General features: G+C 52.1%; 4 protein-coding genes and 1 non-coding gene across 5 annotated transcripts; 1 reads left to right on the top strand and 4 right to left on the bottom strand.

Moving 5' to 3' along the window:
- Positions 1-17: 17 nt before the first annotated feature.
- Positions 18-4,714, bottom strand: BO86DRAFT_306502 (putative ABC transporter; the record flags this gene model as incomplete). Its single annotated transcript, XM_025667699.1, has 15 exons — positions 18-704; positions 770-860; positions 914-1,347; positions 1,403-1,587; positions 1,640-1,704; positions 1,756-1,806; positions 1,871-1,942; positions 1,994-2,192; positions 2,239-2,478; positions 2,529-2,691; positions 2,739-3,457; positions 3,520-3,753; positions 3,803-4,082; positions 4,136-4,362; positions 4,414-4,714. 15 exons carry the CDS (start codon positions 4,712-4,714, stop codon positions 18-20), a joined length of 3,948 nt encoding a protein of 1,315 aa, XP_025530523.1.
- Positions 4,715-5,684: 970 nt separating this feature from the next.
- Positions 5,685-8,768, bottom strand: BO86DRAFT_441498 (non-ribosomal peptide synthetase; the record flags this gene model as incomplete). Its single annotated transcript, XM_025676267.1, has 1 exon — positions 5,685-8,768. One exon carries the CDS (start codon positions 8,766-8,768, stop codon positions 5,685-5,687), a length of 3,084 nt encoding a protein of 1,027 aa, XP_025530522.1.
- A 2,223-nt stretch (positions 8,769-10,991) lies between these two features.
- BO86DRAFT_228066 (CoA-dependent acyltransferase) lies at positions 10,992-11,906 on the top strand. The gene has a single exon (XM_025666972.1). It carries the CDS (start codon positions 11,111-11,113, stop codon positions 11,837-11,839), a length of 729 nt encoding a protein of 242 aa, XP_025530521.1. The 5' UTR covers positions 10,992-11,110; the 3' UTR covers positions 11,840-11,906.
- Positions 11,907-12,229: 323 nt separating this feature from the next.
- On the bottom strand, positions 12,230-13,933 carry BO86DRAFT_407583 (uncharacterized protein). Its single transcript, XM_025674283.1, has 2 exons — positions 13,231-13,933; positions 12,230-13,158 (listed from the first exon to the last, which is right to left on the bottom strand). Exons 1-2 carry the CDS (start codon positions 13,439-13,441, stop codon positions 12,422-12,424), a joined length of 948 nt encoding a protein of 315 aa, XP_025530520.1. The 5' UTR covers positions 13,442-13,933; the 3' UTR covers positions 12,230-12,421.
- Positions 13,934-14,243: 310 nt separating this feature from the next.
- On the bottom strand, positions 14,244-14,315 carry BO86DRAFT_t86. The gene has a single exon. It is a non-coding gene; the product is annotated as a tRNA-Ala (tRNA).
- Between the last annotated feature and the right edge of the window lie 212 nt (positions 14,316-14,527).

Genomic DNA, 14,527 nt, shown 5'->3' with positions numbered 1-14,527 from the left:
TACTGTCCACTCCACATTTACTCCAACCGTCCGAGCTTCGAGAAATCCGCGGGATTGAAATGCTCAACGACATCCACTAATCTTCCATCTGCCATGACCGCAACAGTATCCCGCCCTGGGGTGAGTTGCTCCACCAACCCCTCAACTCTATGAGCAACCACGATAACAGTATGCCCCTCCTGCGTAAACTCCTCGTCGATAATCCGGTGGATTGTCGCCTCCGTCTCCGCATCAAGCGACGAAGTGACCTCGTCCAGCACCACCACGGGTGTGACACCACATCCCCGCTGCACTCGCGCCTTGATCAGCGCGCGGCACACCGCGAATAGCTGGCACTGTCCGACGGAAAGCTCCGGGAACGAGGAGACTTTTCTGTTCAGAACAGGGTGTTCGACACCGTGTCCAGGGATGTCGATCACAGTGGCCAAGGAGTCGTCTGCGCCTAGCGCCTCGACTGCGGAAAAGTGTTTCCACAGTCCCGCTTTTCCCAATGCAAAAGCAATCATCTCGTCTGATGCGGCGGAGTCGGGGTCGAGGTTGAAGCGTAGCGTCTCGTGGGGGAAGAGTCGGGCGTCCTGCGAGACGGCGATGAAGCCGCGCTGACGGAGGAGGTCGAGTCTCACCTGTCTGATGTTGAGGCCATCAACTTTGATTGTGCCGGATTGCAGCTCCAGGAGGCGCAGGAGGGTGAGGATCAATGTGCTCTTTCCACTGTCACGCAAGCAAGTGTGTTAGCGTGATGCACGGCCATCGGGGAATATAGGATGACTCGCCTCCCTGTCCGACCGCAGATCACGAGTTTCTGGCCGGCATTAATCCTGAGACTCAGGTTCCGGAGAGCAAAGGCGTCGGATTGGCCGCTGGTACTTTTCCAGTCATCACTTAGCAGTAGTCATCGGGTAGATGTACTTACTGATAGGATACGGTGACATTGTCGAACTCAATCTCTCCTTTGGAAGGCCAGTTGGGCGGAGGATCAAGGCTCCCAGCATTTCCGCCCTCGGTCGGGGTGAACTCCTCCAGCGATTTCAGTCTCGCGATCGCACCCAGAGAGGTCTCCAGATTGGTCCAGCTGACCACCAGACTGAGCAGGGTGGTGTTGGTCACGAGCATCACGTTCAGCGCGATGCCCACTTGCGCGCCGCTTACTTGTCCGCGCCATGCGACCGCCGTAGCCACCACGATCGTGGCCAGGGCAGCAGCCAAAAAATCCAGGACCAGACTCAGCCACCGCCGCAGACACAGTAGAAGGTACTCCGGCCGCTGTGCGTGGTCCAGGTGCTGGATATTGTCGCGAATGGCAGCGTAGGTCCAACCGTACGCGCGGATGGTTTCGAGCCCGTCGATCTTTTCCTTTCGTTAGAAGATACGCAACGTGTCTGAAGCAGGGAGAAGTACGTACTGATTCCAGAAAGCTGGAGAAGACGCCCGCACGCGATTCCAGCTCCAACAAGCGGAGTTGTCGTGAGGTTCGGAGGTAGACTTTCTGTACGAAGTAGACAAGAAGCCCGCAGGCTGGGAGGGATACCGCGAGCCATTTGTCGGCGATGCACAAGAGGGCGATTTGCATCAGGAGTTTGAAAATCTCTGACTGGGTGATTAGTTGGGGATATTCTGACGTCGGGGGCTTACGGCGTACGAGTCATGACAGTCTGAAAGGCTGTGGGGAGTTGCTTGTCGATCAGCTGGATGTCTTGGCTAAATCTAGTAGGCGTTAAAATATATCGATCGATACCCACAATAACTAAACCATACCTGTTCAAGGTTGAACCGTTGTCGGTCTGGGAGAAATAGGACAAAGGTGCACTGAAGAATGTTTAGCATCGCCTGGTATGTCTCAGTTCGAACACTGAGAGCCGATGGTACTGACTTTGCGACTATATCTAGAAGACGCTGATGCAGTCGTTTCCCAGACTGCGGTGCAATCCGAATAACAAGGATTCTTCTACCTGTCAGCACCAGAACATGGCTTTCAAAGCTAAGATAGACTTACCCCATCATGACACTAGTTGACATCCACGAGATAGTCGACAGAAACAGAAATCCACCCACATAAAACACGGTGTTTCTGCCATTGGACTCGGTCCACAGTCGCAGCCAGTACTGCGGGATCGTAATGAAGATACTGTATGATGCGCTCGTGGTAATTAGAAGAATGAGATTGATGATATCGATGGATCTCAGATAGTATGCTGTGTCCAAGTCAGTAATGTACTGGATTGCGAATTGTACTCTTACCGTAGAGAGCGGGATCCCCCGTCTGCCTTGCAAGATCCATTTCAGTCTCGTCTTTGGCTCGCAGTTGAGCGCCAAGCGTCTCGTACTTGGCGGTCAGAACAGCATTATTCGGCGTGTGTTGACTGCCTGAGAACTTCTCGATGGATGCAGCTTTGATTTTCAGATCTTCCCAGCGTCCCTGGTCTACGATTCGATGCTCGCCGAGAACCACGATGTAATCCGCAGATTGGAAGTACTGAGCTGTCCTGTAGTCAGTACCTGGACTCGTGAAGATGTATTTGGTGGTGTACCTGAGTTTGAGACAAGAACAGCAGTAGTATTCAGAGTTCGAACAGGTCCGTCGGGCCCAAAAATGTTGTCAAAGACCTTCTGTTCCGTGTCACCATCAAGGCCGCTGAAAGTGTCGTCAAGTAGGAGTAGATCGCATTTGGCAAAGAGAGCCCGTGCAAGTGCCTGGAAACATTAGCCAAGTAAGCTTTGAATGCATGCAGTAAGCATACCACTCGTTGTCTCTGTCCACCCGACAGATTCAGCCCACCACTGCCACACACAGTCTGATCTCCATCAGGAAGGGAGCTGAAGTCATGGGTCAGACAGCACATTTCTGTGACCTCATGATACCACTTCTCACTTTCCCGCGTCTTCGCCACCGTAGCACCGTAAATTGCCTTTTTGATTGTCGTGTTAGGTAGCCACGGCTTCTGCGCACAATAGGCTACTTTTGGCGTGGACACATTGATCGAGCCATGGGCAGGGACAATTTCTCCCAGTATGGCGCGCAGTAGACTCGTCTTGCCACTGCCCGTTGGGCCGGAGACGATCACAAAGGATCCCTTCGCTATGTCGAGGGTAATGCTTTCTAATACCGGGTGCTCATCGCCGATACGCAGCTGACTGATTTGTATAAGGTCGGCTGGCTCTGATATCTCGCCAGTGACCCGATCCCCGGAGAATCTATCATGGGTTCCCTTTGCTAGTATCGCACGATTGAATGGTAGGTCTTCACGCAAGAGAAATGCTTGGATCCTCTCAAAGCCAGCGAAAGCAGCTACTGCACGCGGAACAATCGTCATGACCATATTGGCAGGATGTGTGACCATGCTCAGGATGGCCATGGTGGTGAATGCCGTCTCAGTATCCAGCATGCCCCCGCGAGCAACCGCGATGAGAGCATAAATTACCACGGTGATGGCCGGGGAGAAGATTCCAAGGGCATTGGCTGTTTGCTCGTTAGTTTCAACACCAAGGTAGAACTTAGGGGATAAAATGTGCGTAACAAACCTGATGCATTGTAGTATACCATAACCCAACGCAGCTTTGAAGCAGCCAGTAGCTCTTCCTCTCGCAACTGCTGAATGCGATCGGTCAAATTGTGTTGAATCCCAAGCATCTTCACTCCTTTCATCGCACTCAGTAGAGAGCCGGTAGCGCCTATCCGTTGCTGCGTCGCTGAATTCCAGGCCTTTTGCCGCGGCTGCAGGTGCTTTGCGACGAATCGGCTCATGTGCGAACAGACTAAGAGACCTTTAGCTTCGGGTTCATATTAGCGGAATCATGTGCCCACGGTATATAAGAAAAAGAGGCAGGGGCCAGATCCAGCCGACTTGGCTGGCCAGAAGCCCGATCCCGATCAACACCTCGACAACCTGAGCCCATGTTTCATGAACCATCTCCGCGATGCCATCGAGACTGTCCGCGTCGGTGCTCATGAGCGTGGTTGCCTCGCCGTTGTTGTAAGTGATGCTGGGCGACTTCATGGTTTTGTCGTAGATTAGGCTTACCAGCGCGCTGTTCGTCATGAGTTTCAATTGGTTGATGCGGTGTCTGTATATAGCGGTCGAGAGCTGGAATGAGACATTAGACTAGGGGGAAGCTTGAGGGCTGGAGGGAGAGCTACAGCGAGACCACCATAGATCGCAAGGGCAGACACAATGAGCACAGCCCCGCGCCCACTGCCACTGCCTGTAAAGCCTGAATTGACGTATCGGATACACTCTTTTATCAATATCGGCTGAGAGTAGCGAAAGGCAAGGAGAAATAGTCGTGGAACAACAGCTGCGAGGAAGGGTCTTTTTAGGCATTGGTACAGAGCCATTGGCAATGTCCGCTTTATCTCGGGTTTGACTGGTCTGATTTAGCAAGATGCATGTGATCGCTCAAGGGGCATACACAGACCACGCTGAGACCATGTTTCCAGTATTGATTCCCGTGTAATTGCTGGGTGTATATCTTGACGCAGTGGTGGCACATTTTCCTGGCTGAGAATGCTCCTGTATCCTTGGAGAAGGATAGGATTGATCCATAGAAACAAGGTCCTGCTGACGAGACCGCGGCATTCCTCTGGGGATTGCTCTTTGGTCACACCGTCCAAAATTGAACATCGAGGGGTGCAGAGCTCGATAATGAGAAGCGTCGTGTGCAGACCACAGCGAGTAAAGATCACATGTGAGATATTGCCATTTGACTCGTCAGGCATTACCCTCAGGTAACCAACGTCGCATACAACAGCTGCTACCATGTAGACTAACGCTAGGACGGAAGGTCCATAACCTCGTTGATGCTCCTTGTATAGGAGCAAGCCTAAGCTTAACCCAGCAATAATAGACGCAAAAATTGAGATCAAGATTTCGGTCTTATGTTGAAGGTCAAGGGTCGAGATTTGGACCCAGTAGTAAGATAAAACCACAGACAGGGAAATTGCCAAGACCTACCGTGTTGCCTACATTAATTACTCGTTCCAGGTAGAAAGGAAGGTACTGACAGTGTTCAAACGTCCCAGCCAGCGTGAAGGATTTCGGGTACTAGATTTATGAGGCTTCCAGAGCCTGAAAGGAACGCTCAGGACAAAAAGTGAGGCACAGGTTGTCAATACGATAGGTATAAGCTGCGTCGAGCTCGGACTCATTGTGGCTAGGCAAGGCGCAATAGACAGCCAGCCACAAATAATGTTACTTTGGTGGCATCCAAAGTTGATCAGCCAACGTACTGCGAGGGGCAGGCCCTTGGCATGTTATAGAGCAGATTGGCGGTGTGCAGTGCTGACGCCTTTTTAGCCTTGATTTGTGAATCCCAATTGTCTTAGTGATTGGGCCGCCCAGTTAACCAATTAATTCAGTACCATCGCAATTGATAACGAGTAATACTGCATCTAAAAATAGCAACATACGGAAAGCACGCTCTCCGTTAAGGTAGCTCAAGTTGTACTCCAGACTTTTCATGCGACCTCTCTGATCTTCAAGCTTTCTTGGCAATTGCAATTGTATTTTTTTATACTACTAGATCCACCCTACATAGTCATCTCGCGATTTTCACTTATCCAAGTACACAATGATTCAGGGCAAACGCCTTCATCGAGCGCAAAGGGACAATAGTCAAGAGAGTGTTTCACAAATAGCTGCGCCGTCAGCACCAGGGAAACTCAATGCCGCAATCAGCCCTAACCCGCCTCAAAAAGCCCCAATCCGCCGCCAGAACCGCAGGATCGTGGTCAGCAAGTCGACACTAAGCGGCGCATACTTGATCTCCGGGGCATCCTTGAGCGCTGCGAGGGTGTTGGAGCAATCGTACCAAGGAGTCTGCCGGCTCGTCTGGAACCGTGACAGCCCACTGATGACGGGCTCCTGCAGCATCGGGAGGAGGGGGTTCAGCGGATTGTCCTGATCCTCGATCTCCTGAAGCTCGCGGACCCAGTCCCAGTAGGGAAGCAAGCGGAGCGCATAGCCTGCTTCGACCAGAATCTCATACGTCTTCTCCATATCCACGGAGATTGCGGGCGAGGGCGGCACCAGGCAGTACGAGCGACCGAAGCTGCTCTTCTTGGAGGCGATATGCAACGTCGCATCGCAGACGTAATCCACCGTGACGAACTCCATGCGCTGGTTGGGGAGATGCGGGAACGCACCGAGGCGAATCGATCCCATGAACAGACGGGACACGAAGTCGTCCGGATTGCCGGCGCCGTGTTGCGTGTCCCCGATGACGAACCCGGGTCGATAGATCACGGCGGGAAGGCCGCGGTCGCGGGCACCGCGGACCATCTGCTCTGCGACCCACTGGCTAGATGCGTAGCCAATGTCAAATGCAAGGGACCCGATGTGTGGGAGAAGAGGCTCGTCTTCCAATAGCACCCGGGTCCCGTAGATGAGACCGGTAGCACCCCACGCGTCGAGACTGGACATGTAGTGGAAGGCTTTCCTGCGGCCTTGCGCAGCCAGCTCAAGCAGGTTCTTGGTTCCTAGAACGTTGGGCTTGAAATGGGCCGAGTATGGCTCGCAGTAGTTGACCTTTGCCGCGATGTGGAAAATCGCGCTGGTCCTGTCCGCCAGTTGGGTGTAGTCGCTGGCGGATAACCCAAGGTCCGTCTGTGTGATATCGCCTTCGAGAACAGTCAGCTTGTCCAGGTGATGGGCGACTCGTTCATAGAATTCATAGCGCTTGAGAGTGTGCTCCACGCGCCGACGGGGTGTCTGGCCACTCTTCGCGCGCGCAAGGCAGACAACCTCCTGCACTTCCGGCATATTGAGAAAGCGAAAGAGAAAATGGGCCCCCACGAACCCGGTGACACCGGTCAAGAAAAGACGTCCTTCCCCTGGGGCAGTCCAGTCGATGACTGAGTCCCAATCCTGAGCGGACCAGGCCGGATTAATCTTCAGGTCATCGGTCAGTCGGGCGTCAGCGATCCAACAATCGGCGTCGTCGGGAGCATTGCCCCCCTCGACAAATTCGCCCAGATAGGCGACCAGCTCGTGGAGACGGGAGTTTTCAACCAGACCTCGCATGGAAATTGTTCTGCCCGTGTGCTCGCGCAGCTTGGCAATCAGGGCCGCCGCCTGCAGCGAGGTGCCCCCCAGTCGGAAAAAGTCATCGTCTTGCTTGAAAGATGGTTTGTTGAGCAACGAGGACCAGAGCCCCCTGACGATGGTGGCGGTGTCACGACTGTCTTTGAATTCGGACTTCTGCTGCTCTCGCTCCATGAGGTACGTTTGAATTAAGGCCTTGCGATCAATCTTCCCGTGATCGTTCAATGGAAACTCCTGGAAGAACACGATATCGCTTGGGATCATATATCCGGGCAGCCTCTCCCCAAGATATTCCTCCAACGCTCCGACGCGTAGGGTATCGGCGATTGCTGGAATGACGAAGGCAACGATGAACGCGCCCACGGTCACGCTGCTTCCGGGTACCTGAACGACGACAGCCCCCACGAGCTGACCGCTAGAGAGTAGCATATGCTGGATCTCTTCAAGCTCCACGCGGAAGCCGCCCTGCTTGACTTGAAAGTCCGTGCGTCCGGCGAACTCGAGAACATCTGCCTCGCCTTTTCTCCATTTCGCTCGGTCACCGCTCCGGTAGTACCGCAGGCCGTCTTCGAGCTGCAGGAACCGATACTCATTCTCTTGAGAAAGACCAACGTATCCACGTGTCAAGCCGGGTCCAGTAAGGAGAACCTCACCGACAACGCCCGGGGTGGTAATGGTACTGAGATCCTCATTCACCAGACAAAGGCGCCCATTGCCAAAAGGTTTCCCGAGCCCGATGTTATCGTACTTGAATTCTGATGGGGTTACCAAGTGCATCGCCGCATGTGTCGTGATCTCGGTAGGGCCGTACGTGTTCCAGAAATATTTCGGCGGCAGAGACGAATTCACAACAGCCTTTACTGCTGCCACATTGGCAGCACTTCCGCCGATCAGAAGATGCTTGACGTTGTGGAAGGTGGTCGGGCAGGCGTGGGCGATGATACCAAACAAGGTGGAGGTCAGATAGATGACCGAAAGTCTTTTCTCGGTGATAAACTCGCGGAAGGTGAAGGGGTCGGTGACCACCGTGCGAGGCACGATCACGAGCGTCGCTCCTCCGATCAGGCCAGTGAATATCTCGAAGAGGGAGATGTCGAAGCCGGGGTTGTTGATGACGGCGACTTTGTCGGTTGGGTCCAGGATTCCGAGCGGGCTCTTGGACGCTAGATGCAGGATACTTCGCTCCATAACCTGCACCGGCTTGGGCTTTCCAGTAGATCCAGAGGTATACAGGATGTGAGTACGATAGTTGGGGTTTTGGCATTCAAGAAATGAACTTGGGTTGCCATCGACACCGTCGGCACACCCCGCACGATCGGCGTCGTGGCCTTGCCATTCTTCGCCATCGACAGTGATGGGAAGGACTGTGAATTCACTGTCCAGAGGAATGTTTGCCGAGTCTGAAAGAACACATCTTGCCCCCACATCCTTCAGAATACTCATAAGGCGAAGCCTGGGTGTACATGTAATCAAGGGAATGCATGTCAGGCCAAGGCGTATGACAGCCAGCTGAGCGACGACCACCTCAACGCCGAGATCTGCCAGGATGCAAACTGGCTCTTCATGCTTGAGATCGTGCTCCGCGAGCATGGAGGTGAGGTTGACTACCTTCCGCTCAAGCTCCTGATAAGACATCTTGCGGTCGCCATCTTCAACAGCCGTCGCCTGAGGAGCTTTTGCGGTGTGGGATGAAATGATCCTGTCGATAGTGGATTGAAACAAGGAACCCATTTCCGATTTCGGTCTGCAAGAGAAATTCAAGCTATTTTCTTCGGTTTTGGGTTCTCCACTCGGTTTTGAATTCGGATTTTGAATGACAAGTGTGAAAAGGTCCAGAGCTTTGAATAGAAGTTGAGGAATAATTCCACTTATACGTATACCCTCAGCGTCGACATTGGCGGTGTGTGTCCCTTTGAAAGATATGTGATCCTTCTTTTTGGCTCAGAACCTGAAATACTCTAGCTCTGTTTCAATTACATAGTCTACTAGTCATAGTAGAATTCTGTTATGTATCGCAGGTCTGAATAGCAGGATTGAAGCATCGGTCTGACAAGCTCGATAGTTTGTGGCGTGCTACGACGCGGTGCATAGCCTTCGAGGTCTGACCCCATGACCAGAGGGGTGCGACAACAAACAGAAAATAAATTACAGACTTAACTGTAGTGCTTGCAGATATCATCACTCAAGCCACAGCATTGAAGCTATTCAAACTTTTTTATTCGGCAAACCTGGTGTGGACAGCAAAACTTTCATAGTCGTACTACAAGAGCCTATGCCAGGAAGGGCAAGACCCATCGGCAACTTAGCCCTGAATTTGCCGCATTCAGACCTTGATACAACGCAGGACACGTGTGGGCAATTCCAGATCGCACCGCATAAGCGTTCACATGTTTGCTGATGGAGTGGGAAGATTCCATGGTCTGGCGCCGGGCAGTCGGGATCTCCATGCTCCTCACACGTCACGAAGCTTTCGGGAACCCTAGCCCCAGCTGAACCATAAATATGAATGTGTCCTGCAAGATGTGTATGACGAGCTGCTGTCATCTCGAATTGGCGAACAGTCTATAAGGTCTAATTTTGCAACCCAAACTTGTTTGTGGTTGTTTACCATTGTTTACGCGGCAGCATGCGAGCGCGATTGCCTAGACGCAGCGCCACGGGTCCGGCTAGGTCAATACAACATGTATTCAGACTCACGCCTAGAGCATGCAGCTGCAGTGGTCGTGATATCATCTGATACCGGATAAAGAATACCGTGATGGTTGACTGCCTGGGTCGTGGACTCATCGCGACATTACAGTTGGGCCTGGCTTGTCATGAGCCTCAGCCTCCCAATCGCTGTCTGCCGTCGCTGAGATCCACTTGTTCCCGCGCTGTCAACAGTAATTGCCTTCTGGGCTCATTGGTTGTGGGGCATCTTGTTGCTGAATTGGTATCATACCTTCGACAGGCTATCATATTTCGATGGTGACCTCGACTGAGCATGGCACCTACGTAAATAAGCGGATCATCTTCAGATTATCAAGGATACAATAGATGTTGAAAGTAGAAGCTCGGAGCTGAAACGGTGGCTAAAACTGGTACTATGTTGATGCCTCGATCCTGCATGGCCAGAAGATATGATGAGATAAAATAGCGACTGAAGTCTAAGATTGTGAAATACGGACATAGTTCGTTGCTCATGACAAAGGGTAAAAATGTCTAATTGAGCTGAGCCAATCAAGGTATCTAATCAGAGCGATAGAAACCTTCAAAAAGAGACGTAGTAAGAGAACTAGCCCTTGGCCGTTGGGCAAAAAGGTATCTGGTTACCCCTTGGAGATTGGAAGGGCTAAGTCCTTGTTGGGTGATTGACACATCCCGTACCGCGGACACCCTTTGTGAACTGTATGGGTTTGGGATGGTCGAATCGATTCCAGGCAGAGCGAGCTCAATGCCTGGACTGTTACATTGATGTTGTGTTCGGTGATGTTTGGAGTATTCCATTGTTTGCACTATTCGTTCGTCCCCAGAGAAGAATTAACTCCACCAGGAATCGAACTCACGATATGCGACCGTGACGGAAATAACCCTCATTGTTCGGCCAAAAGGTAACCAGATACCTGACAACCTTTGTCGCTCTTGGTACTTAGACCTGAGAACTCAGATGCAGCAACAGATGCTTTCTACTACCTTTAGTCTTCAATTGATTTCTTTGCCCGTGGGTTTTCATAGTAGTCTGGAGCATACTCCGGAGGTACCCCCTACGAGAAATACCAAACAGCAAGTACCTAAACCTGAGGCGTTTTGCCTTCCAGCAGGAAAGCCGGTTGAACGGTTTAGCCGATTCCCAAGAGATTATACCCCAGGTACCAGACCCTGTGCGGTACGCTCACGAGTCGATGTTATATCCAGGAAACTGGGATCTTTTTAGCAAGCAATGCTTATGGCTTGGTTGTTTGTTGGGGCGTACTCACCCATCTCTTCACAATCTCAGGATAGCTTCGAGCATAGTTGTGAAACACCCGTGATCCTACGGTCGGAAATCGTTCATCCTCGCGCAGGTACTCGTGGAGCCCTTCGTTTAAGTTCCCATGCTGGGCTCGGAGCTCCTCCTTTGGCGTCTGCAGAGCATCCTTGGTTTCAGGGGCGCTGGTCGAAGTATCCAGGCTCAGGCCAGTGCCGATGGCAATACTGTATCGCGGGCCACTGCCGGGGGCAGGAGGAATCACACGGTGCCAGGTGGCCTTCCGATCCTCGAATCGCTCCGGAAGAGAAGCCGAGAGGAGTCAACCACTCCGCGATCCATGGTACTAGCTGGCTGGGCGTCTGCAGTTGGCCATCAGCTAGGTCGCCAGACCGTGGCATTCGGCATCGTAGCCGCAGGACGACATGGGATCCCAGAAGGAGTGGTGGGATCATGTCTGAATTTCCACCCCTGCACCGTGCAGACTAACGCAGGCCTCAGGATTGAAGAGATCTCTCGGACTGTTCAGAAGGAGATGGCCGAGGCAGTGGCGTATGAAGGATGTCCATTGGACGCGATCCAACGCGTGGTTACCGGTGGACAGCCTCTTTTCAACAGTGTTGTGAATTATCGTAAATTCGACAACGTAGCACAGACCGCACGGAGATCGGTCGAGTTTAAGACAGAATCTATCCGGGATCTCTGGGCCTATGCTTATTTCCTTGGGGTGGAGGAAGTTGAGGATCGGCTACAGGTGGATTTTCAGTGGTACGAGGGTCGCGTGGATGAGGCCTGCGCTTTGCGGCTGCTGGACTTATTCATCGATAGTCTTGGGAAACTGGCACGGCAAAGCTGACAGGGCATAACTTGATGTTCTTTCAATACACTCTTAGATAATAGACTGAAGTGGCCGTACATTCTTCGCATGGTTGTTGTTGTTGTCTTCTTTTCCGGTTTCGTTGTTGATTCGAGGCGTGTGGGGGAGACAAACAGTGCAAGCAAGACAAACGGGCCAAACAGAACAAACACAGGAAACAGCGCGCGGGTCACACCATGCCCATCATGTGACTCAATGGCGCAAGACATATAGCTGTTAAGTTATTTGTATAACAAGCCCTTCATCATCATTGTTATTCAGTACGCAGGTTCAGGCTGTATAAAAAGTTTGAATGAGATTGTAATGTCGACACCGGATCTAGCTCCCATACTATATCCCGGCATACAGAAAAGATAAACAAAACGGTTTAATTGTTCCAGTCACATGGTGTGCCACCAGTATATACAACGGAGACTGAACCCCCAATACATCCAAATTATTTTCATCATGTTATGCAGACATTATATATCCGTAATCCAAGGTCCAGCTCACGATCCATCATCAAACTTCAAATCATAATCAATAAGCCCCACCTTGCACCTCAGCCAACATCCCTCGCCGTCAAGTTAACTCATTCCTCGGTGTACCCATGAGCTCACTAACCGGCCGCAGACTATCCCCCCTCTCCGACGGGGCTTCGACCTCCGCCGCCGGGAGCTCCGCAATCAGCGTCTCTGCTCCGGACACCCGCGACATCCGTGACCCATCAAACGGGGATTTCGGCTGTTCGGCCATTGGCGGAACCGCATAGTACAGATGCTGTGAGCTCTGCTGCTGCGATGGCGGTAATGGTAACTGTGCAGACGATTCACCCTCGCGTCTTCGTCGCTGCCGACGGCGGTACATGAAGATCAATGCCCCGGCCAGTGATAGTGCTAGGACCCCCAGCGGCACTCCGAGCCCGATCCCCACTTTCTGGGCGGTGGTGAGACCTGCCTTTGCGATGGATGTGGGTGTTTCGTTGGCAGTGGAGGACGATGTTGTCGCCGATGCTGGTTCTGCGGTTGCGGTGTATGGGTTGGCAGTTGCGGTTGTAGTGAATGAGGATGCTGTTGTCGTTGATAGAAAAGCAGTGGCGGAGGAGGTCGCGGTCGAGGAGGATGTGCCTCCGAAGTTGTAGGATGTCGGTGCTGGGTCATCGGCGTATCGCTTGCTGACGCCGATGATGACGCTGGTTAGGTTGGGAGGGTTGAGAGAGCCGTCGGCCGTGAGGGGGACAAGCTCGAATACACAGCCTGACTCCTTGTAGTTGTCACGGGTGGCGTTCCAGACGTAGCTTTGTGTGTCGGAGACATTGGCTTTTGATTATCTGTGTTAGCGGTGCTTGTGTCTGCGATAGCTGATGGGATTGATGGGGCTGAAGGGCCTACATTCTAGAAGGACGGCCGTGGAGCAGACTTCATAGAGCGAGATGCGTGGTGACACCCAATCCCAGGTGACATTGACCAGGTCTCCGACAATGAATTGATATACATCATCGGTTGGGAAGGTGAATCCATCGGCGTAGACGAGAGACTGTTGCGAAGTGAAGAGCAGCAATGAGAGTAGCAGGCTGCTCCATACACGCCCCGGGTGAGCCATCTTGGGTGGGAGTTATCGAGTGCCAGATAACTAGTCGCAGCGACCAGCAGCGACTTAGGGTCTTTTAAAGACGCGGGCTTCCCCCTGGCGTAATATGGGAGGGTACTCCGCCTCAGCCGTTGCGCAGAGCTAGCAGCTCGTCTGTTGTGGTCGGATAACCGGTTTCCACACTTTATACACCCGCAGCCATGCTAGGCTATGCTCAATCTAGCCATCGAAAAGGATGTCTATAGCTCGCCTGTATTACCTTTCTACCATTGGGGGAAGCTGTAAGATAGGGAAAGGCTAGTGCTCACTAAGAAGACACCCCTGTCGTTGGGCTGAGCCGGGATACCTTCCGGCTAAACCAAGAAACTGTCCATCTGGGTGGTATTCTCGATAGCTTTGGAGGGAGTTTGAACTGGCAAAATTTGTTATGAAAGTACATCAAGCTGGTGAGAATGCCACAGGTGCGGGTTGGCTGATCCAGAGAGCGGAATATATAGAAATAAGGGTTAGGTGTTGAGCTCATCCAACGTGGGTTACAGCCACGGGTGCGGGCTTGAGCTAAAGCTAAGAAGAGGCTACTGCAAGTGAGCGGTCCCATGACAACACAATTCTAGCTAGTGCATATTCTTCCGGCTGGTCGTCTGGCTACACAAGCTAATACTAGCGCATTAAGACTATTAAACGATCACACATGGACAGTGTGGCTAGCTGGCGGTTGTTCAACTGATGAGAGAAACTGCTCCCATCAATGGGACGGGGTATTTCGTGCCTCAGGCAATGATAGATAGAGAAAAGACACAAAAAATAAAAAATATGGAGCTGCGGGGAATCGAACCCCGGACCTCTCCCATGCTAAGGGAATATTATACCACTAAACCACAGCCCCAATTGTTGAAATGGGGCTCTCAGCTTGGTTTGCTGTTCTTTTTCAATGCTAGGGCAGACAATCGGCCGGAACATCATAAGAGTGCTATTCTTACCATGAACAAAAATCATATATTTTGAGAACCGGTGAAACTAGATGCAGTATACATACAGGGTATTTCGCACCTCTCTGGACTACTAGCCAGATAATCCTGCCCTAAACATACCTTTAAT

The sequence above is a fragment of the Aspergillus japonicus genome (genome assembly GCF_003184785.1).
Source record: "Aspergillus japonicus CBS 114.51 unplaced genomic scaffold BO86scaffold_8, whole genome shotgun sequence".
In the NCBI taxonomy this organism is placed as follows: domain Eukaryota; kingdom Fungi; phylum Ascomycota; class Eurotiomycetes; order Eurotiales; family Aspergillaceae; genus Aspergillus; species Aspergillus japonicus.
Note: the sequence above shows the minus strand (reverse complement) of the source record. Positions and strands in the feature narration are given on the sequence as shown.